General features: G+C 37.3%; 1 protein-coding gene across 1 annotated transcript; it reads left to right on the top strand.

The window, feature by feature from the left end:
- Window positions 1–1224: 1224 nt before the first annotated feature.
- LOC140165978 (uncharacterized) lies at window positions 1225–20090 on the top strand. The gene is made up of 14 exons (XM_072189339.1): window positions 1225–1615; window positions 2729–2988; window positions 4442–4629; window positions 5413–5528; window positions 6707–6966; window positions 7290–7451; window positions 7975–8015; window positions 8801–8910; window positions 9829–10084; window positions 11837–12069; window positions 14094–14515; window positions 15790–15895; window positions 16795–16969; window positions 18851–20090. Exons 1-14 carry the CDS (start codon window positions 1487–1489, stop codon window positions 19012–19014), a joined length of 2622 nt encoding a protein of 873 aa, XP_072045440.1. The 5' UTR covers window positions 1225–1486; the 3' UTR covers window positions 19015–20090.
- The last annotated feature ends 3659 nt before the right edge of the window (window positions 20091–23749 follow it).

Below are 23749 nucleotides of genomic sequence, written 5' to 3' on the forward strand. Positions count from 1 at the left end.
AGAAATATGTTTTATATCTACTCCAAATATCTAATTCACACTGGGCAAGTTAGATTGACAGTGCGAGTGGCTAAAGAGATTTCTGAAATAGATAGACTTATGAAACTAAATTATCTTTGTTATTTTGACGTTTTTGACATTTAACTCCCTTGATAATGAACCGCAAGTCAGTTGGGATCCACATGCACGATATCTTTTAAAAAGTCAATTAATTGTCACAAATGTGTGCTCCACACGCACACCATTATTTATTGTGCTACAATTGGTGTACTTTTCAAGCCACTAATAATAATATAATTATGACAATAGCAAAACAATGCAAAATATTTGTGCATTATTTGGAACAATTTGGCCACGTTGGCATATAATTTTTTTAATGGATATTTTGAATAAGATCATAAGAAAGATTGTTCGCCAATTTGTAAAAGGGCTACGTTTACTTGATATAGTAAGTAGATAATATTGAACAAAAAGACGCCTTCAGTGGAAATGTATGACTATCACACGCAACATCTCAATTCCAACTTCAATTATTGGGTTTAATTAAGGGTCATTCTGAACTTCTGTGTAACCCCTGTCCGATCCTGGCTGGACAGGACCACAATGGCCTCATCCCAATGGCATAGTTCAATAACCTCAATTAAGCAATCATAGTGCAAAATTTGACCTCAAGTTGCAGAGTATGAGTTTTAATACCCAAATTTTTAAAAGCCATTCAACATGTTCAATGAATGTACAAATGTATTGGGGTTAAAGAACTGTGCCCCTGATAGATGAGCATGTTGTGGATCCCAGTGATTGACTCGTATCTGAGGAGATATTCATCACAAATCTTTATCTACCTAAGATCTACAAAATTTCAACAATTTGACTTAAATATTTTATTATTATTTTTTTATTTAAAAAAAAATGATCTTGATTAATCCTTTCATGATCTAAATCATCATCATGCCAATTAAGGCAATTGTGATTAAGATTCACCGTGACCTTGATGGTTCGGATTCTCGTTTCTCAAAACAACTTGCGTGACACCCTCAGACATTATATTGTCGTTGTTCCGGAATGATTTTCAGACGTTTCGGTCACTAAGTATTTTTAAGTGGGAGGGTGCGGAGCGTGTGGTTTCAGACGAAATAGGTAACCACACCTACCGTACTAGTGTCGGTGAGATCAGGTTGACGTTTGACAGGATATAAGAGCGTTGCGTTACGCTGTATTTCAAAACGCTCTTAGAATTCAAGCAAGTGGCAACTACTATATTTATGAGCAACCACGTCACTTGCTTTAAGTTTAGTTTTATGAAATATTGAGTATAGACTATCAGTACTTCAAAAAAAGCAATCGGTACTATAATATTTTACAATAAAATTATTTTCATCATTATTATCTTTCATACCACTGTTGAACGGTATTTTCAGAACGTAAACCGACTTCAAGTCAAGGAGGATATATATTTTTGGGGAAACGCCTTATATGAGCATCAAAGATGTGGTGGAGGAATTCTGAGTTTATTTTTGCTATCGGCAGCTTTTGTATTCTATTTTCTGTTGTATTCGGCAAACATTACAGAGGAGGAACTATTTATTGGAGTGCCGTGGATGATAATCCAGACCAGGTAAGATTCGAACTTTTTCTTCTATGTTTATGTGTTTGTTTGTACTTTGTTTTGTTGTTGTTGTTGTTGTTGCTGTTATTGATCCCGTGTTTCGCTTGTTTATTTGTTTGTTTTGTTCAGTATTTTTCAAATTGTCCGTATACCGTCAGTACTATAAATGTGAAATAAATAAAGATGTATGCAAATTGCGATCACAAAATTTCAAAATAAAATCATGTATTGGCAGCCAATGGTTTGCAGCATTTTGGTTATTTCAAATCTTGGCCGGTCGAACAGAGCATAGACTCTGAAGAGAGAGAGAGAGAGAGAGAGAGAGAGAGAGAGAGAGAGTGGTTACAGAGGTCACTATTGTAAGAAGCAGTTAGTTTTGCTTCAGCGACATGATCTAATGATCCATGGGTTCCAAGAAAATAAATTAATGCGGTAAACAGATGGTAAAGTTCTTACGACTGCAAAGTCACCTTCCATTTAATGGCAAAATATGCACTGATTCCTAGACAGGAATCGAACCTGTTACCTTCCGTGTTTGCTGAACTTGAGCTTTTTTTCGCGGTTGTCTAAAACAATCAAGTCTGCTCTATCGGTCGTAGAATCTACCTGTAGGCCCCCTATAGGACATCTTTTTTTACCTTTTTACTTTAAAAAATCACTTAATTTTGTATTTTTGGCGAGGTAGAGGCACTTGCATATTTTGTGACGCGAAACGAAAGATTATTTGTTGCATGCTTAACATTGCCCTCGACGTTTTCAAAAAAGGACTTTGACAGCATCAGACCTGTCAGCAAGGCATGGAGCTTTTATCAATATCGCCCAAAAGTGAAAAATCAATGTTATGAATATCGATCATCAAGTATAAAACCAAGCCTTGCAATTAGAACAATACTTGAAACTCAAACGGCTCTTTTCAGCGCCACTATATCTTCTGGCGTTCTCTCTTATCGACCTATTATAGATGAATCCTTTAAGGCTGTGCTGTAACTGACCTGTGTTTCTATTAACGTGTTTCACACAAAAACGATTAACTATTAACCCAACATTACGAGTATTTTCCACAGCTTTAATTCATTGTTATTATTTTCCCTTGTATTTTTTCATCAATTGTTCTCATAACAGGTTAAAATCACGTACAGATTGGGATTCAAACTCAACCACATCGAACCTGGCCACGATGACTGCACTGTGGACTCAAAAGCAAGCGGTGAATTATTACAAACCACTGGTATCCTCAAATGTGATGAGTGTGATGCTGATGGAAGTGACCAAAAAATCTCGGATTTAGAGTATCAATGTACCGATTACGACTATGCTGGTCAATGGGCTAGTGGAGTGAATACAATCATATATGATGCACCAAGGACGCGCTTTAATGTCAGGTAGGTCGTGGGTCATAAAACTTAATTGTATAAATGTGTTACGCTGACACGTACACAAGCCCTCAGCACACTTTTTAAAGCCATATATTGGAATTCCCCATTTCCCAGGAAAATGGTAAAACAGTAACATGAGTAGGTGTAAATTTAACCTTGAGCACATGGGTAGTCTAACCATTGGGGTCTGGTTTCCCCTATAGACGAATCCAACGAGCCAAGTCATGGTCAGAATTTGGTCGGCCATTTTCGGGTCCCCGCATGCACCAAACAGGTGTTGTGAGTGCCCAATTGGGTGGATTAAACCCGCTTAAAATTCGATGTTAGATTCTTTTGTGTTGTAAACTGTCATCATTCTTTTGTCTACGTGTAACACGGGTGAGAATGCAGTTTAAAATTACCCTTCAAGGCCGCATCATTTCACATTTTAGGTGAGATAGTTGGGTCCCCGTCGCGGCTATGACTGCCATTGAGGTGCAGGAATGCATGAAATTGGATTCGTCTAGTATAAGCCACCCAACTCTCACTTCCATGATCTGTGCTCGGTCTTCCAGGAAAAAACTGATCGATTCTTTCAAGTTCATATTGCTTGCCAAGTTAACTTGGAAAGCAACTTTGAAGTGCAAATGAGAAAAATTGTAGAGATGTTGATTCTTTTCAGGGAAAATAAAAAATGTTAAAAAAAACCAAAAAACGTGGCGGCCATAGTTCCATAACTCCTAATCATCATACTGAATCTCTTAATTCGGTGGACTCTTTCATCATTTGAAAGCTTTCCAGTACATTTAAGGTGCATCAACAAAGAATGTTTTTGAATAACATTGTCGGTAGTAAGTGGGTAGGTAAATTATTAATAAAATGTAGGACAAGGTTCAAAAAGGGCAAATGTAACAAGCAATAAGTCATAGTTAATATCCTTTGGATTCCATTAATAACCTCCGGTGTGATCATCCTCGACAGACAACAACCTCTTTCACCATTTTTGGTGCGACATGACAATGAACCATAGCCGGAAGTAATCTCTGTAAAACAAGAGAAGTTCAACTTATTTGAAAGCGTCTGATTTGGACGCGGTTAAATAAACTTAAACTTAATAAATAAATTAAACGGCTGTATACTAATAATGTCGTTACCAATTTGCAGATATTTGGATTATTTCTGTATAATTATAGAATCATTCATACTTTTGCAACAAAATTAATTTGGATGATGTAACAAATATGATTTTCGCTTCCAGGCTATTTATAAATCAGTTTTAAAGTGGTATAATGGCTGCATAAGAAATCTCACGTGTCGACGCACAAAAGCGGCACGTTGGTATACGTACGTACTGTGTGCATCGCTGTTGCCTAACGTCATCGCTCAGTGGAAGTAAAAAGCACCGTTGTGAGAATGCTTTCAAATCTTTCATGTCCAAATGTAATGACAAAAATATTTATGTTCTCTGTTTTATTAATAGTTACGAGAACTGCTGCTGGATAGCGCTAGTTAGTCATGATCAAGGCTCTGGAAGAGGATGGAAACTAACCTCAGCTATCGATCTCCAAAGACGCCCTGATACAGGCCGCATAAATTCATCTCCTATTTCTGAGGCTTTACCTATACAAATGATGGAGAAAGGGTGCCAATATGCTCTTCAAATACCAGGTAATTGTGGAAAGTTAATAGTGAATACGTTCTTGGCAATATTTTACATCCATAAACAAAAAAGTATTTGACAAGCCTATATAATAGCCGAACATAATGATGCAATTATGCAAATTAATATGCAAATGAGCCAATTATTTGAACCAGGGTCCCACTTACAGGGAACCACTATTGGTTCTTTGTTTTTATTATTATTATTATTATTACTATGACCGTAGCTGTCACTAGCTGTATAGCCTAGGATAAGTCGCTACACAATTGATGCGGAACGAAAACGTTCCGGGTATCTCTTATCTGGCCAGTCGTCACAGTTGAAAAATGTGTCTGTCCGCGACATGGGCCTCAGTCCCGCCTCACGCCGACAGTTCATTCAATGCATAAACGACTGGCGTGCTAGTCTAATGAAAGTTTACCGACACATCCGCGATGGAATTATACTCTCGTGGAAACTTGAAATAGGAGGCTAAAATGGTAGCATGATGACGAAAATATTTATGATTTGCCCGATTGTTTTTCCTTCAAATTTGCCACTGCAAACTGTTATATACCCAAGTGGATCTGTTGGTTGGGCTTTCGTCTCGCATACCACCACACGCAGAATAGGACCCGTCAATTATCTGCACAATGCATCCACACCTCCATATCACTAAAACTCGTTAATGTGCGCACATATCCTGAAAAGAAATTAATACTTGTTAGTATCAATGTGATTTTAATAGATTATAATTTATTGTTGGTGTAATGGGGCACTCATTATTACTCCATATTGTTTTTTCCTTTAAGTGATTGATCCTGATAATGATGTAGTACGGTGCCGATGGCCCGATGACGAGCATGATGAATGTAACAAAGCTAACGATGGAGTGTGTGGGGAAACACCAAAAGCTAGACTTAATAAGGTAAGAAAGAGTCAAACCCTATTCGAAAAGAGAAGGGGGTCCACCCCCCGGTTCTGATATCTGCAATCAATCCTAGGTTCCAGGATCGTGCATAGGAAAACTGTGCACGTTATAAGCCCGTGCGACAATCCCTTATTGAGGTATGCACGTATATAGACGAATCCAATTTCACGCATTCCTACACCTTAATGGCAGCCATAGCCGCGACGGGGACCCAGCTATCTCATCTAAAATGTGAAATGATGCGGATGCGGCCTTGAAGGGTATTTTAAACTGCATTGTATCACCCGTGTTACACGTAGACAAAAGAATGATGACAGTTTACAACACAAAAGAATCTAACATCGAATTTTAAGCGGGTTTAATCCACCCAATTGGGCACCCACAACAAGTTGGTGCATGCGGGAACCCAAAAATGGTCGACCAAATCCTGACCATGACTTGGCTCGTTGGATTCTTCTATAGGAAGAAGAAGAGCTATTGTTGTCAGTGGTCACAATGGAATTCAAACACAATTTAAATCAGAAGTTATAATGATAAACTTATAACGTTAGACGAAGACAGATCAGCTAACATATTAAGCCGAAAGATGGCTTCCAAATTCAATGGCACCACTACCGGTGTGTCAGTATTATCGGTTAGTCTTGAGTCTTGACGATTCATGAAAAATAACGCATTATGTCAGAATACCGAAATACTGACATTTCGACAATTTTCTACTTTTTCGGCAGTTGCCAAAATAATGAAATTTCGGCAATTTGCCAAAATGCCGCAATTTGCCAAAATACTACAATTTCAGCAATTTGTCAAAATGCCACAATTTCGGCAATTTACCAAAATGCCGTAATTTTTAAGCAAAACATCCTTGCTTTTCACTTTTTTCAGCATCAGTGAGCCTGTCTCTGCTCACGGGATGCATACACAAGAAAAAATAATTAAAGCGCCATCATAATATACTATGGTATTATTATGAGGGCGCAATGTGAATGTTGTCAGGGAATGTTGTCATTATCATTGGCAATATACCAACTGACAAAATTCAACATGATTGGCTTATGCAGTATTACCAAAAGACATTAAGCTGTCTGATATGTATTTATTTATTATTCATTTAGTGTTTTATCACTAAATTTTATTTCTATATTTTCATTACTGTTTGCTTAATTCTTCTTCGACAGAACCAATGCACCTTAAAATTCAACACAAAAAAGATGGATGTCGGTTGGCACGCAGTTAACCTAATCATTGAAGATTTTGTCAACGAGAACTCGACCACTCCTCTCAGTAAAGTGTCCCTTCAATTTCTTCTTAATGTACTGGACACAGCTACCTGTAACAAGCCAGAGGTTGTATCCCCGCCTGGTGGACTCTGTAGGACCATACCTGCCGAATCTGAATTCAATTTCCCGCTTGTTGTTAAGGTTACACCGGGCAGACGGTAAGAAATGACAAAATAGTTATTATTTGCTATTTTGATATGATTCAATTAGTGTTCAGACCGAATTCAAAATATATTTTTCGTTAATACGATCTGTGCTCCCCCCCCATTCAGTGGCGTAGCGTGGGTGGAGCATATTGGGGGAGGGGCTAGCAATCATGATGGTGGGGGGAATCGACCATTGGGCAATTTTCATTTTTAAAGCGTAAATCATGCATATTCTAAATAAAGCTAAATGTGGCAGTCTTAAAAGACATTTTCATTCAATGTATCGTTATTTAATAGCTTTTGTTATAAAATATCCATTTTTCTTCCATACACAGTGTCAATTCATTTACAACTTTGAAACCACAAGGCATGAGAGCATCAGAAGTCCGTCAACTACCAGGAACCTACAACCAATTCTACACAATCCTATCATGGACTCCGACAGTGGCCCAAATCGGAAAGCATACCCTCTGTTTCCAAGCTACTGATAATTACAAGTGGGTTTTCTTAATTTATAAATTTAGAAAACTACTACAAATGTCAATTCAATCTTTTTTAAAGATCCTTTACTGGATTTCATGTATAATCGTTATGAATTCGACAGACAGCCGAATCTGGATTCGGCTTTTGGTATTTTAATGTTAAGGGATCAATGTTTTACATAATAGAGGGCAGTATATCAATTTTTTACTGAAGATCAGATGATAACAGCATAATAAATAATCAAAAGAGGGCGACATACAGGGTTAGCTAACGGTGCATCCTAGTACGGCCTACGATGATAAAGCATTGATCCCTTGTTCTCTAATTCAAATAGAATGCATACGTAATATGAATTAACCAAAAGCCGAATCCGGATTCGGCCGTCTGCCGAATTCATAACGATAGGCCTATAGGAAATGCGCATGCGAAAAAAAAAAAAAAAAGTAAAAAAAAAAAAAAAAAAAAAGAATCGCTATATTTTAATGATCCACATCCATGTCTATTATTGCTCATTGTAAATCATTTGTTTCCTCATAGCTCACCGACAGACATGACATGTATGCATCTGAACGTAATGGGTAAGTATGCCTTTACATTCCGTAAGCATTTTAAAAAACGTCGTTACTGATAAAGGGGTAATTATTCTTTAAAAGTTACTCGGAAAATTAGGGCCCACGAACTGTGATAACAAATTCCGTGTAGAAATAATTATGCTCAATGCTCATCAGTACAATAGTTGCAAACTGTTGTTCTATATCTGCCTCGTATGGCTATTATCTATTTTAAAATCACTCCTCTCGTCTCCATTGCCCTATAGACGAATCCAACGAACCAAATCATGGTCAGGATTTGGTCAGCCATGACTGGGTCCCCGCAGCACCAAACTGGTGTTGTGACTGCCCAATTGGGTGGATTAAATCCGCTTATTAGATCTCTTGTGTTGTACACTGTCATCGTTCTTTTGTATACGTGTAACACGGGCGATAGAATGCAATTTAAAATACCCTCCAAGGCCGCATCATTTCACATTTTAGGTGCACCGGTGAGATGGAGCCGACGGGGACCCAAATATGGCTGCCAAAAGGTGTAGGAATGCGTGAAATTGGATTCGTCTATATAAGAGTGAAAATATTTGTGTTTCCTTAGCGTTTTACTATATTGCAAGACAAATCTGCATCCTGAATGACACGTCTCTTTGTGCTATGGGCATATGTTAAAGTAGGCCTAACTCATTCCTCATCCAGTGCCCCTAGCATAACACACTAAATATTTGCTAAGCATGTTGCAACCAACCATGCATTAACTAATAGAATTGACACTTACGATAAACTTTGTATATAACTTTGTATATATAACTTTTCAGAGGGTTCATCAATCGGAAGACTGACCGCTGAGTATATGCCTGCCGTAACAACGGAGAGAGGGGATTTTACTACCAGCTCAGATAGGCTGCGATTCAGATTCAGCGGAGAGGTAAGGCTAATGAAAGTTAATTCCGAGTTTATCGTCCCTTTTTTTTCCCAGGTTGGTGAGGTGACTTTTTCATTTTTCATTTTTCATTATTTCATCAGATTTCATTATTGACCTAAAATGCGTGTTGATCATAAAGCCACACTCATACATGTTATTTATAAACATGTTTTTATATGGGTAGGGACTAGAAAAGTTAGAAAAGAGCCTGGTTTTGCTTCCAAGTTATGAATTTATATGTTTTACAAACAAAAATATATGTTTCCAATTGCTAAAACTGGTGAAAACACTGATACTTTGAAAATAATGAATTATTTTTGGCATTTTTGAAAATTTGACGCGGGTGTTTTTGGTTTCCAAAAAGTGACGCGGGCGGGGGACGATAAACTCGGAATCGACTTTCACTAGCCTAAACGTCATGAATCACAAATGCTCATTTGTCCGATTTGCATATTTACAAAAATAACTCTATTTTGGAAGTTTATCGTTTACGCGTTAGATTAGCAATTTGTCAGTTGGATATTTATGCGAATGTGGCCAATTCCACCTGTTCTCCTAAAATTGTAAAATTAAATTCCTACGACCAAATTTTAAACCATTGTAAGCCTACTTAGTGACAAGTAATATGAAACAATTTGCACACTCAATAGAAAAGATGGTTCTTGACTCTTGTGAATTGAAAGAACCTCAAAATGGTTCTTTTGGGCCTTTCCAGAGTTCTTGTCATGTAGATTTAAAATGGTTCTTTATATATCGCCTTTCAGAACCCTTTTCTATTCTTTGTAAGCCATTTAAGGTTCCACATACAGAGCAGCTCAAGAGCCATTTTAGGTTCTACTAAAGAACCATTTTTTTCTTCTATTAAACTATAGTGCATGTCTGCTACACACCTTCACGCAATTGTAAATTTGAATATTACAGATCCAACAACCGAAAGAAACAGCATTCATCAAAATCCTAACTTCAGACGGATCCGAGCTATACAGAATGGACGTATCTAACAAATCAGCCGATATATCATACAGAGGCAGAATCCTTGATTTTGGATTTCCAGTTCATTTGCTATACAACATGAAAGGGTCTGGTTATCGGTTTGTCTTCGAGGAAGGTGTAGCCAAAGGAGTAGCGAAATGCGGTCTGCAATCAGAACCTATTGAATGGGAACTCAGTCAATTGGGTAAATAAATTTTAGGAGCCAAGCCACTCACACTCAGTGGCGGCGCCATATGGTGGCATGTGGTAAAATACCATATGCCCCCTCCCCCGTTCAAACTTTTCCCCCATCCCCCAGTAAACATGGTAAAAACCCAAAATCACTCAATTGTCCAGTTTCTGCTGCAATTTTGCGAACAAATTGGTTGACTTTTGCAACCCCCATCAGTTCACTTTTCCCTCACCCCCTCGAAAAAAAATGTTGGCGCTGCCAACTGTATTCATTAAAAGCCAAAATGCTCTCATCTCAAATGGCAAAGTTCGTTTAACCTCTATAAACAATCGTAGTTCAAAATTTGACCTCATGTTGTGGGGTGTGAGTTTGTGCGAAGGTCATTCTATGAATGTACACATAATGGGGTTAAAGAACTGTGACCTGGAAGATGTGCATGTCTGATATCCCTCTAACTCTCTCCTTATCGTCATTTATCTATCATCATTTCATCATTATTTATTTATATATTTAAATCAAACATACAAAATATAAAAAGACACCAACTTTGAATGAGGAGCCAGTGCTCAAAAAGTCTGAAGCGAGCATCCCTTACAACATATACAAACAGTGGCGGCGCCACGGGGGGGGGGCATGAGGGGAAAATGCCCTGGTCAGAACTCTTGCCCCCCTGTTGCCCCCCCCCCCCAAAAAAAATTACGAAAATTTCCACTTTTGCTGTAATTTTGCGCAAAATTTGTTGATTGTGCCCCCCTGAAATTCACTTGACACTTTGCCCCCTCAATGCCCCTGAAAAATTCCTGGCGCTGCCACTGTACACAAAATTAAAAGGAAAAAGAAAAGGAGAAACATGTTAATTTTCTCTCTTCGTGTTCTTCTTTTCTATATTTTAGATAAATTCGATTTTAATTATTTACCTGAACACTGCATGGCATCGTTTTCTTAGCCATCGCATCCCATCCGTCATGCGCTTCTCTGCTATTTGCGATGAAGAGTTCAGAAATAAGTCTACTCTTCAATTCGAAATAATGTTCATAAATTCATTCAACATATCCGACACAGTGTTTAAATCAATCTCCTCATGGCTTCCTATCTGCCACCGGGGGGGGGGGGGCTTCAAAACATTTTGTACGGAGGTATGCCTACCTACTTTTTGCTACCCACCCATCAGTATACCAATTTTCAACAAAAATCACCCAAACTTGCCTATAATTGGGCTATTTTAAGGGTACTTTTGCCAAATACGCCCAATTGGTCTTCACTAAAAACCCACCCATCGACATACCAAAATCGCTGAAAAGATACCCCCAAAACCATGGCACATCCCCGTATACCGCCAACCAGAGACCCCCCCCGGGATCTGCCACAGAATTGATCATATATTTATAGGCCTAAGCATTATCCATTATTGAAGTATTTTCTAGATTTCCATTGATACTTCACATCGTTATCTGAACAATCATCCAATCCCACTGTGATCCCAATCCCATTTCTTCTGTTATTTCTTCCTGATACTTCACTATGGACCACAAGAGCCTCATCCCAATGGCATAGTCCAATAACCTCAATTACCAATAACCTCAATTACATAATCATAGTGCAAATTTTGACCTCAAGTTGCAGAGTATGAGTTTTTGTACCCAAATCTTCAACGGTCATTCAATGAATGTACAAATGTATTGGGGTTTAAGAACTGTACCCTGATAGATGAGCATGTTGCGGATCCTAGTGCTTATACTTCATTTAACTTACTCAATTCCACAGACGTGCAACCTGGTAAACGTAAACCTCCAAGCAGCATCTCAGCACCCAAGGATAGAGCCGCTTTTCCAGTATGCTTCTCCAGTTCTATGACCATCTATGTATCGAAGAAGATCGTCGGAGAGATCGATCCAAATCGAATGCATCTAATCGATCCATCTTGCAGAGGAGAACTCCATAATGAGACACACTATGTGATTGGAACCGGGTATGGAATGTGTGGAACTACTTTCGAGGTATGTTTGCAGGCTGTGTGAGATGATACTTTCTGATGGTAAAAATTGATGCCAGGCAAGAGCCTCTGAAACCATTCGGACATCATAATTGCCAGGGGCGTAGCCAGCTTTCTTGGTCAGAGGGGGAAAAATAGTTTGGGGGACACAGACAAAAAACAAAACATACAATATACATATAGGCTACTGGTCTTGTTTTTTAGAGAGACTGCATGCAGGCGGCGGATGGCATGATCGAGCCGGCAACTTGTGAAACCGCCCGGCCGTACGGCATTTTCCAATATAGTCGGTTAGTTTTGTGGGGTTCATTATCGAACCCCAACGGTTTTAGCGTGTATTTATATTATTTATCAACATAGGCCTATTTGTTTGTGATATTTCAAGCGTTTTAAAATTTCAAAATAATCCCATTCAATTACACGGTTGACGATGACAATTTACTGAATTTAGAGAATCCAATGCGGCCACCACCTGACTGCATGTATATACATGTCTTTGAGCTTCCAAATAAGGCTTTATTGTGACGATGTGCGCGCACAGCGAGCAAAGAAATTGTATTTTACACTATTTTGGCCCACGATCGGGGTGCCCTTGCCCCTTATCTTTTCCTTTGCCCTCCAGATTTTCTCTTTCATTTTTTGTCAGAGGAGCACTTTTTTCTTTCATTTGTTGTCAGGGGGGCCCTCTGCCCCCCCCCCCCCCTTGCCACCCCGCTGGCTACGCTATTGATAATTACTGTTCCCACAATATTCCTGCGATATAAAAGTGCATGCTCGAAGTTATCGTATTTTATTAAAGTGTTAGCAAACTGCTTTGGTCGAGTTAATCGGTATATGAAAACAAGTAACTAAAAGTTCCAAATAGAGGGGCATCAAAGATCTCAGGCTTTTTCATACTTTCCTACATGGTCATGATGGTGGTGACTACTAGTGATCCATCCATGTTCTAAAATTCATTGGCTGACTTTCAATCAGATACTGCGTGCGTCAGGAACCTTTTGCAAAAAAAGTGACCTATAAGGTATTTACAGTATTTAAATTATAATATAATGAGTTTTATTCAACACTGTTAATTTTCATAATTGGATCAATTTAAAGATGGACATCTGCATAATTTTATACATAGGGACAAATAGTAGAAGTCCATCCTGTAGAGTTCGTGACCAACTCATAGAACAAAGATTTGAAAGTTATTTTGGGATCTTTGATTGATTCTGAATCAATTTAGCTTGGGCTCACCTCCTGAAACTTCCGGGCATTCCGGGGAGGGGTCATATCAAGGTTACATGGGGACAAATTTTCAGAATGCTCCAATTATGTCAAGTAATAGGGGCCTATATCAAATTACTCGCGTGGTCATGACTCATGAGGATTCCAAAAATGTATAGTTTGTTATGTGTCAGACCTTTCAAGAGGGCGCTATGGCGAAAAATGTTCATAGGTCAACGACCTTTTTGAATTCTGACCAAACAACGTGAAAATTGAGTTACTATAATTATTACATTATACTTGCAATTGGCTTTCATTTACTGAAATCACCAAAGGCCTAGCATACTTGGTTATGAAATTATGAAGTTTTTTGATGTCTATTTTCTTATGTATTTTATTGTTTTTTACTCCTTATTTTTACCTATATCTCAGTTTCAAATTTGCCGCCTTTGGCCCCCATGGACCAGATCGTGTCACATATATATAAAACGCAATAATGTAATTTCTTTGATTTTGAGAAAATGAACAATCTCTTGATTGATTATGTTGATGGATAAAGTGGAACACTAGAGGGCGGCTAATAAATAGGTAATCGGCACTATGCCGAAGTCATGGTGATGTAGCTTGATGTGTATGATTCATAGCCAGGACTTTTCAGGGGGCAAAGGGGTCCAAGAGGGGGCAAAGACTTCTCACATGGGAGACTTTTCAGGGGGCAAAGGGGTCCAAGAGGGGGCAAAGACTTCTCACATGGGTGAATTAACGCCAAATGTTCCATTCCAATACTTACTGTTTTCTTAACCGGCTTCCTATTTGCAGATAAGAAATGATAAGCAAGATGGCAGTCACAAAACTATGGGCAATATCGTATACCTTCCATCAGCACCATACACCAATGGCAGCATCATAACCAGAGAGCACAACATCGAAATACACGTCAATTGTACCATATCATCCGAACGTCTCACGCACGTTGAGTTTGACCCGGATGTTAAAACCCTAATCTATTACGAATCTGGATATGGACACTTTAATTTCTCATTGAAAATGTTCAGAAATCAAGAGTTTAAGAAATATTTCAAGCTTGATGATTTTCCCATTGATGTCAATCTTAAGCAAAGGCTGTACTTCGAAGCTCGCACATGGTCACAACCAGGAACTGAATTGATGTTGGATTCTTGTAGAGCGACCCCTACGGCAAACCCATTCGATGAGCACCAATACACATTCATCAGAGATGGGTAAGTTGTTACCAAGTGCCAACCCAGCAAACACAAAACGTTTTCGACATCATTCGCAAAAGGTTATAAAAGGTTGTCAGAAAACGTTTAAATGTCGGGTTATATAAAGGGTATATTAAGAGTATAAAACGTTTTCATAACCTTAAAAAACATTTTTGATAATCTACTGCTCAGCAAACAAAAATGTTTTACAGAAAACATTTAAATGTCGGGTTATATAAAGGGTATTAAAACGTTTTAATAACATTCCAAAAACATTCTTGAAAACTTGATACAAAACATTCTAAACAAAATGTTATTTTGGGGTTGAAAAAATATTTTGCGAAAAATGTTTGCCCAAAATATTTTCAATAACGTTTTAAAAACGTTTTCATGACCTTTATATAACCCGACATTTAAATGTTATTAAAAGGTTTTGAAAAAACATTTTAAGAACATTTCTGTGTTTGCTGGGTGCAAATATTTTAACATAATGTTATTTAAGTGTTGACAAAATATTTGGCCAAAAATGTTTGCAAAAATAGTTTACAATGACATTTCGAAAACATTTTAAAAATATTGTTGTAGTGTGTTTTCATACAAAACGTTTTAAAACGATTTCATGACCTTTATATAACCCGACATTTTAATGTTATTAAAACGTTTTTACCTAAACCAAAACCCAGAATATAACTAATTTAAAACGTTTTAAAAACGTTTTTGTGTTTGCTGGGAAGGAATCTCAAATCAAAGATCTCAAAGTGTGAGAATTATTATATCAAGCTCTGATCTTGATGGTTAGCATAAGCAAACTAACTGATTGCAGATAGCAGGATCTATATTTTCCAATTTTTCACGTTTTTAGTCATGTAAATATAAGAAATGAGAAAAGCAAGTCGCATTTGTGTTTCCATTATTTTGTCTTGCGGTTCTTGAATTAAGGCCTATATAACATATCAAAACGAAACACTAGGATCCACAGCATGCTCATCTGGGGAAGAGTTCTTAAACCCCAATACATTTGTACATTCATTGAATGACCTTTGAAGATTTGGGTACAAAAACTCATACTCTGCAACTTGAGGTCAAATTTTGCACTATGATTATGTAATTGAGGTTATTGGACTATATGCCATTGGAATGAGGCTCTTGTGGAAAGTTTTTGGGCGTTTCACTATCTATGAAAACAATTCTTGATATACACAACAAATTTAACAGCAAACAGCCTAAGATTTAATTTTACACACTCTTTATTTAATTGTTAATTGTACCTTTGTTTTTTCCTTCATATACAGATGCGAGGTTGATGATACCGTTAAGATGCATCCTATCCGATTTTCACAAAGGAAACGCTTTTCAATTGATGCTTTCGCCTTTCTGGGACATTACATGGAAAATTCGGTAATTATTTTAACATGTTCATGCCTGTCTGGTTTTTGAACACCTGACGCGTTCTGAACACATGTGTTCAAATTAATATTTTCCCCTTTTTATCAAAAATATGTATCGACATTTCTGTAGCGCGCTTTTTCTGAAACGTTTAATAACCGTTTCTAAAACGTTTATTAAACGTTTCACGTATAAATAGTTTTAATACCAAGCATATATATTTGTGGTATTGCAAGTTTTTTAAATTCATGATCTGCGAAGTGTTCAAAAGGTGTTGCATAAAATGCGATAAAGAACACGTTTGGTCACTCCAGAGTGTTGAAAGATGATCAAATATAGTGTTCCAAACAAGAACAATATACCGAAGTGCCAAACGGTGTTCCATACATCATCATGAAAGTGGTAAAAAAAGTGTTGGGTGTTCACTCCTTTAACACCAAGCGTTCAGTAATATGCAATTTAGAGTGCATATTTTAAGGGCATGTAAACGACCATCATTATATTGTTATAGATGGAATTGCTTATCTTAGAAGAGAACAGTTCGCATCATTAATGTATCATTTCAAACATGGCCTCCATCTGTGTGTAGCCGTACATCGTTCAATATTCCAGTTTTCCATTTCTTGTTGCAATCACACGGTGTAAATGTTTTATGCTTGTAATTTTAACGAATTGACACAATAAAATCTACAAACTTTAAACTACAAAAGATAAAAATAATACGGTTGCGTTCAAAATGTATTTCTAGACCCAAAACTCCAATGCGCGTTTTCCGGTTGCCGGGTTCACTTGCACTGTTATCTTTGTTGCGACGTTAGACGCGGAGTGAATTAAGTTATTTAGAAACTGGAATAAAATATTGTCATTTTGTCAGAGTCTAACAATCCGCTGTACCAATTCATATTTTGCAGGTTTTCGTACATTGTGACATGCGTCTCTGTAACCTATTAGACCCCAATTCAAGATGCGCACATTCATGTGCACCAATCAGCAAAAGAAGTCGACGTGACGTCATTGGTGAGGGAACATCGACATCAGCATATCAAGAAACAGACGGACCAATCAGAATAGTGGCATCACCAGAAGGTATATATGTACATTGTACATGTACAATTAATAATAATCTACTGCTACAATGTAGGCCTATATAATCATCACGTGTATAAGCTTGATCTGGATTTCATTTTCCTGAAAAAAAAATCAAACATATGTGACGTGTCATGTCAAAAGGAGACACTTTTGGGCAGGTTATCAATTTTAAGGTTTTTACATATCTTAAATATAGAGATATTTTGTTCCACAATGCCGTTTTCCCCAATGAAATCGGATATTCCTAAGTCAAGATATTGAGTTCGTAAGTTATGGTACTATAAAATTGGAAATTGAGATATTGGCCTTTAAAAATATTATTGACAATGTTGAGAGTAGGAATTACCTTGACATATTTCTCAAAAATACAAGATGCCAGGTATATGCTGGTCTGAAACTATCAGACAATATTTTAAACATTAATAACATCACAAATTCGCAACAATTTACGATCCTGCCCAAAAGTGTCTCCTTTTGACATGACACGTCACATATTTATCTGTATGTCAAATTTATCAGGTATTTATAAATAGTAAAAGTTAAGCTATAATGTCGCAATGCCTAAATGTGCCTTTTGTATAGCACTTGATGTTTTCATTAGCTCACTTTACCTGTACGTTCACTCTAAACACAAGCATGACAAGTGTTAAAAAATGGATAACACTTTTTAACACTTTTACATGTTTATAACTGTGATCTTCATGTAAAAGAAAATGAGGCGTTTTACGATTATTAAAGGCACATTCAGTGATTTGCTCATACGGACGATCGTAAAAATCATCAAAATTCAGATTTTGGTACCCTTGTCATTGTCATAAATATGTAAACATAGCCTGCTAGTGATTCAACCGAAAGCCGTGTATTTAAGACAAAAATAAGGAATTTACATCAATCTGTAATATATATACTGACAGTATCTAAATTAGCTACATGTATTCGAATGGGGCTTCAACTTTGTTAATACTGCTGGGTTTTTTGTGTGTGTTTTGCCAAATTTTTCATTTCAAAAATACCAAATGATAATTTGAATTAGGGGTTCATTCATATATTTTCATGACTAAACGGTTGTTTATGCCCGAGGGGCCGCTTGCATCAAAATAATAACAAAAAAATACAAGTAGCATTATTAAAAAACACGACTTTCCTTCATTTTCCCTATACCCGATGATCGCACATCCGGGATACCGGGCATAAACGCTGTTTATGCCCGGCTCTGGACCAATCACGCGCGCTGTTACATAGCGTGTATGTATGAATGACTTATCATTCACTTTTAAGAAATTTATAAACCATTTTAATTTTTTACACTTTCGTTGGGATCACTGAATGGTCTTTAACACGTTAATAATTAGTGGTAAAAAGACCCTGTAAAATGTGTTGTCCTGCATGTTTATTCTATGCAACGCCTCCCATTTTCACGTGTACACTGCAAAAACAGTGTTTAGAAAGTGAAGGCAAGAATGTGTTTAGAAACGTTGTGTTTAGAATATGGATGTCAGATATTTCGAAATTGAACACCATCACTGACCAATGTTCAGAAATTTGACACATGATGTTTAGCTTCTAAACGTGTTTACAAAGTGAAGGCAAAATTGTGTTTAGAAAAGTGTTTAATTTCTCAACACTGTTTTTGCAGTGTATAAAGTCGGAAAAATAAATGTGTTTAAGTGTTTAAAAAAGTGTTAGCCGTATATTAACACTTTTGTTTAGCGTGTAAATATAACTTCACTATAAACTAGGCTATTGAAGTTATCAGTGAAATTATCGACCAGATGAAGCCCAGTGCTAATGCCAAAAGAAACCTTCACATTTACCTACTTACCATTTTGTAATTTTTGTTTATTCTAATTATTGTACTGAATTTCTTTTACATTTCAGATTTTATAGAAACCAGCAGTGTTTTCAATGTAAACGCAGACCTTATACAAACCACCATGATTGGTGTGGCGATTCTATTGATTATTGTTCTGATGGTATTACATCTACGAGGAATAACATGCAGAAAACCTAAGGACCAAATAAATAGTCCACATTATATTTAATGACTGTAAAAACAATTCCAGTATGAACTATTTAAAAGTCAATGTGGACAAAAACACCATAAAGCCTTTCTTAAGGTCTTTCATTGCCTTTGGTGCTAGAGGTCTTGGGTTCAAAAACTCCGCTGGACCAAATCAAATCAAATTCGCTCTCCCCATGGCTATCTGGAAGAGGCTGACCTCATGACACGTGGTTGAACCATTGTAAAGACCCCATTACAGTAATGCCCGACCTGCTATATAAATGTACATCAGCTAAACCCCCTTCACCAGGTCACTTGGGCTGTTGGTCGAAGAAGTCTCGTTGGCCTTATCTCCCTGATAGCTCCTGATGTCAGCTATTAATGCCTATTATCATGATTGTGCTTGGAAAGGATTTGTTTGTGGGCGATCAAGACCTCAGTTCCAATCTCAATCTCCCCTTTAGGATTTGTTTCAGCTATCGACATTATAGCTTGATGTCATGTCATGGTGAAAGTATCAACAGATTTTACACCGTTCACGAACCCGGGACACAAAGCTTGATGAATGAATCAATGTGAAATGTTCATTTTGTTCAAAGCTGACTTTCTCCCCTTTTACAATTGATATTGGAGCCTATATTTTAGACAAATTTCACAGAAATTTCATAATTTAGGTAGATTTATCTAAAATGTTGAATTTTTAGGATCAATTTTGCTATTTTTTTACAGACTAAGTAGACCTCTTATACCGATTGGGGTGCATTCTTCTCGCATCCCGGCACCCCTGACTACGGGCCTGTTTACATTCCACGTGTATTCATGAAATAATGTCAAGATCATGATGACAATGTTTGGATGCGATAAGATTACAATTTATTGTGTCTTACCTCCGCGTTAAATAAATTTCTATACCTTGATACAATTTTTATGTTTATAATATCAATAAAATTGTATGAGATCTCCAGGAAATAAAGTCCCAAATATTAAATCATAATTAATATGTCATTCTAGATATAAAAATTGTCGACTTAATCGGCATTGCATAATATAATTTATTGACTATTTGATTGTGTGACATATTACTGATTGAGGTATTAAATGATGAAAAAATATGAATTATTTGACTATGTGTCTGCCTTAAGTTATCTTGACCTATTTTATTGGCGGCGATTTTTTTTTCTATTTCAATGTATATTTTTTTTTTACTTATCAGTAAGGCAAATTTATTTTCTTCATCTCACTAGTGGGCGTCTCACTACGTATTCCAGAAAAATACTTGGGGATAAAAAAAACCATTATTCTGTTTTGCCAAATAAAACAGCTAAATCCGAATCCTTTAGGTTGCTCTAATTGGCAATCAAAGTAAAATTTCAATATTTGGCAAATTTTTGGAAATAAGGGCCAAAAACACGTGTTTTTCGCATGCTGTGAAAAACTTGTACTAAGACTAATTTCAGTTTATGCATTCCAATTTTTGGAAAGAATGTTTCATTTTTATAACCAATCAATTTTAAATGATTAAATTTTTTAAATAATTAAAATTATTGTAACACAAAAAGTGAGAATTAGAGCAAAATTTCAGCATAGGCCTACTCAAGATTTTGACTCGATTGTTAGAAAACATGCTAAAATGCATGTTTTTGGCTATTTTTTTTCAAGAAATTAATAAAATAGTGTAGTGCTGTATTTTTCTGGAAGGGGGAGTAGTGGGCGATTTTTTTTTCAAAAAACTCCCATGCCACCCCCTGGAAATCTAATGGTGCGCCCCTTATATCGAATGTCGTAACCAAAGATCCCGGGCCAAAGATATCACAGAGCAAGAGCACCCGGGAACAGGAAAACGCACCTTCGAGGTTTAGCCATTTAGCATGGTCTCCGTACAGTGCGTACGGCCGGTTTTAGGGACCGTTCACAAACACTTGTAAGGGGGGGGGGTCTGATGCAAAAAGGGGGCCCTGAAATTTTTTGACCCTCCTAAGGGGGGCCCTGAAAAAATGACCACAAAGTTTCCTGGGAAAATTGAGTTTATATGCTTTTCTATGGGGTTGACCCATAATTTTCATGTAAAAAAAGGGGGGGGGCCTGACATGTTTGAGGTCTGTAAAGGGGGGGCGATAAATTTTAGCGATATTTTTTTTTTTGCATCAGGCCCCCCAACAAGTGTTTGTGAACGGTCCCTTAGTATCAAAGTGTTCATAAATAGGTCTACTTTGGTATGGAGTAGAAGAATAATTATGTAGGGGGTGCGAAAAATTCTTAGCAAAGAAAAAGCTGGGATCAACTTTTTAACAGTTCAAATGGGGGTCTGTGATTCTTGTTTTCAGTATTATAGCAATGGAGGAACCACCCGGGGAACACACCATGTCCGAACGAGACAAGCCTCCGTCCAGTAGGCCCTACTATGGACTTGCGTATTTTGGCCCATTTTATAACTTTAATAACTTTGTACACAAATTTGTTCCATTCAAGTAATTTTGGGGCTTAGCCAGTCACCAGTGCGATTTTGCTATTTTGTTCCCTTAGAAATTTTGCCCGGATGGCTATACCCAGCAAACATTTTTGAAAACTTGATGCAAAATATTCGTATTCATTATTTTGACAAAATATTTTCGTGCAAAAATGGTTGCAAAAAAAATATTTTGCAATAACACGTTGACAACAAAATGTTTTTGTGGTATTTTTTCATATAAAACGTTTAGGAAATGTTTTCATGACCTTTATGGTTATAATGCGTTTTGGAATTTGTCAAGACGTTTTAAAGGAGGGCGACCTGATCCCGGGACCTGATATGCACGTTTGGGAGTTTTTTCATTAGTTTTAAAGAATTTGATTTGCCTATATCAGGTCGCCCATACCACAGTTAAGATTAATTCAACACTTTTTTGATGATTTCTTCTGAAATATACCGATTTGGAACGCCCCTAATTTCAATATGTTAATGAGAAAAATAAGCTAAAATATGAGCTTTCATCTGTCACAAAATCTGCAATTTTGTTGGGGTTGAAAGGGGGATGAGGATCATGAGGCAGTTAATCAGGTACCCATGCACCTTATTAAACGCTTACGGTGTTTGCTGCATGGGATATATATTGCACAGCCCCTAAGTGGCGCATCATGTGATTTCCAGGGGTGGGAGTTGTTTTTTTCGCCCCATAGTGAGATGAAAAAACATCGCCTCACCTGATGAGTAAAAAAAATCCCCGGAAAAATTCCCACCCAACTCTGTATAAAGGTATACATTAAATGTTAAAAAAAAACCGGAGCCAAAGCGAAAAAAAACTCCCTGACCCCCCCGATAATGTGCGTCGGTCCCTAATAGCTCGATGTATGTAGCCGGGATGTGGTTTCACCTTTCACACATATATGACAAGGCATTTTCTTTCGTTTGCAGTAGGCCTAAATGCGTTGGAGGGGGTGTAACTCTCAGAACACCAAATAAAAAAGGGTCTCCTTCTTATTTTTATTGTATACGCTATAAAAACAGCTCTAAGTAGGAGTATTTACACCAATTTTGCGATAAAAAATAGAAAATAAAAAGCCCCCTCCTCCTCCTTTTTTTCGAAAACCCGGACGTGAAACATGTTTTATTTTTTACTTGGCCTTATATTGTACAGCCCCAAGGGCGCATCATGTGATTTCCAGGTGGTGGGTTTTTTTTCTCCCCCTAGTGAGATGAAAATAAAAAACCCTTTAAAAGGGAGCGCTCAGGCACGATTGGAAAACATGGTTGTGGAATGTAGGTCGGTTGTAATTCACGTTTGTAGGTAGGACGCAGTTGGTCAGTGTGGAATTTATGCACCCTTGTGGCTGTTATGATGGATGTGCAGGCATCGCATTTATTTGAGCTGGAATGGGTATAGATTGAATGAACAGTTGGAGACATTGTTTTTTATCTACTAGGGCGATATTATGTATATTGACGCAGTAAAATGTTTAATTATATAAGGTAACAATAACATAGTCTTTTAGAGTAAAGCAAGAGGCAATGTATCATATGAGGCAATAGTGAAGTAGAATACAGTTATAATAATATGTATGAATTACCTACCTAGAAGAATGGACAGGGTAAATATTCTTTAAAGTGAAACTAATACTAGAGGCAAATGGTGGTCATAGACCACAAACCTAGCTGGGGCATGTTGGTGTTGTGGAGGTATCTGACCCCTGCAAAATGTTCCAAAAATGTTCCCCTGTCATGAGGTTTGTTGTCACCGAGTTTTGAGTCCTGTACTCCTCACAGATGTCCAGAAAATGCAATTCTAAGATTTGACCCAGATGACCTTTGACCAGACCCCTGCAAGATGTTCCATAATTCACCCCTGGTCATGAGTTGTCACTGAGTTTGAGCCCTGTACCTCTTACAGATGTCCAGATAACGCAATTCTAAGATTTGGCCCCAGAACTTAGTGATGTCTTTTGAGCTGACCCGTGCAAAATGTTCCAATATGTTCCCCAGGTCAATTGCAAATCCACAGTAGGGTTGCAAATATACCATATGTCACTCGGAGTGCGACAATTTGTACAGATAAATTTATCACAGGTATTTTTTTTTGTTCTTTATGACCAGAGGAAAAGTTTGACATATCGCACAACTCTGTGGAATATTTGGTTAAAAAGATAGAGGGTTAAGTACACAAAGTACAAAAAGTCACTATATCTCATTAACCAATGATCCTACAGAGATGTGACCACTGACTTTTTCGTTCTTTATGACCAGAGGAAAAGTTTGACATATCGCACGACTCTGTGGGATATTTGGTTAAAAAGATAGAGGG

This window comes from Amphiura filiformis, chromosome 12 (genome assembly GCF_039555335.1).
Source record: "Amphiura filiformis chromosome 12, Afil_fr2py, whole genome shotgun sequence".
Lineage (NCBI taxonomy): Eukaryota > Metazoa > Echinodermata > Ophiuroidea > Amphilepidida > Amphiuridae > Amphiura > Amphiura filiformis.

Coding starts and splice junctions, on each gene's coding strand:
- LOC140165978 (XM_072189339.1), top strand. CDS start 1,487: ATGTGGTGGAGGAATTCTGAGTTTATTTTTGCTATCGGCAGCTTTTGT. Junction 6,967..7,289: donor AAGGTTACACCGGGCAGACG/GTAAGAAATGAC, acceptor TTCCATACACAG/TGTCAATTCATTTACAACTT. Junction 8,911..9,828: donor GATTCAGATTCAGCGGAGAG/GTAAGGCTAATG, acceptor TGAATATTACAG/ATCCAACAACCGAAAGAAAC.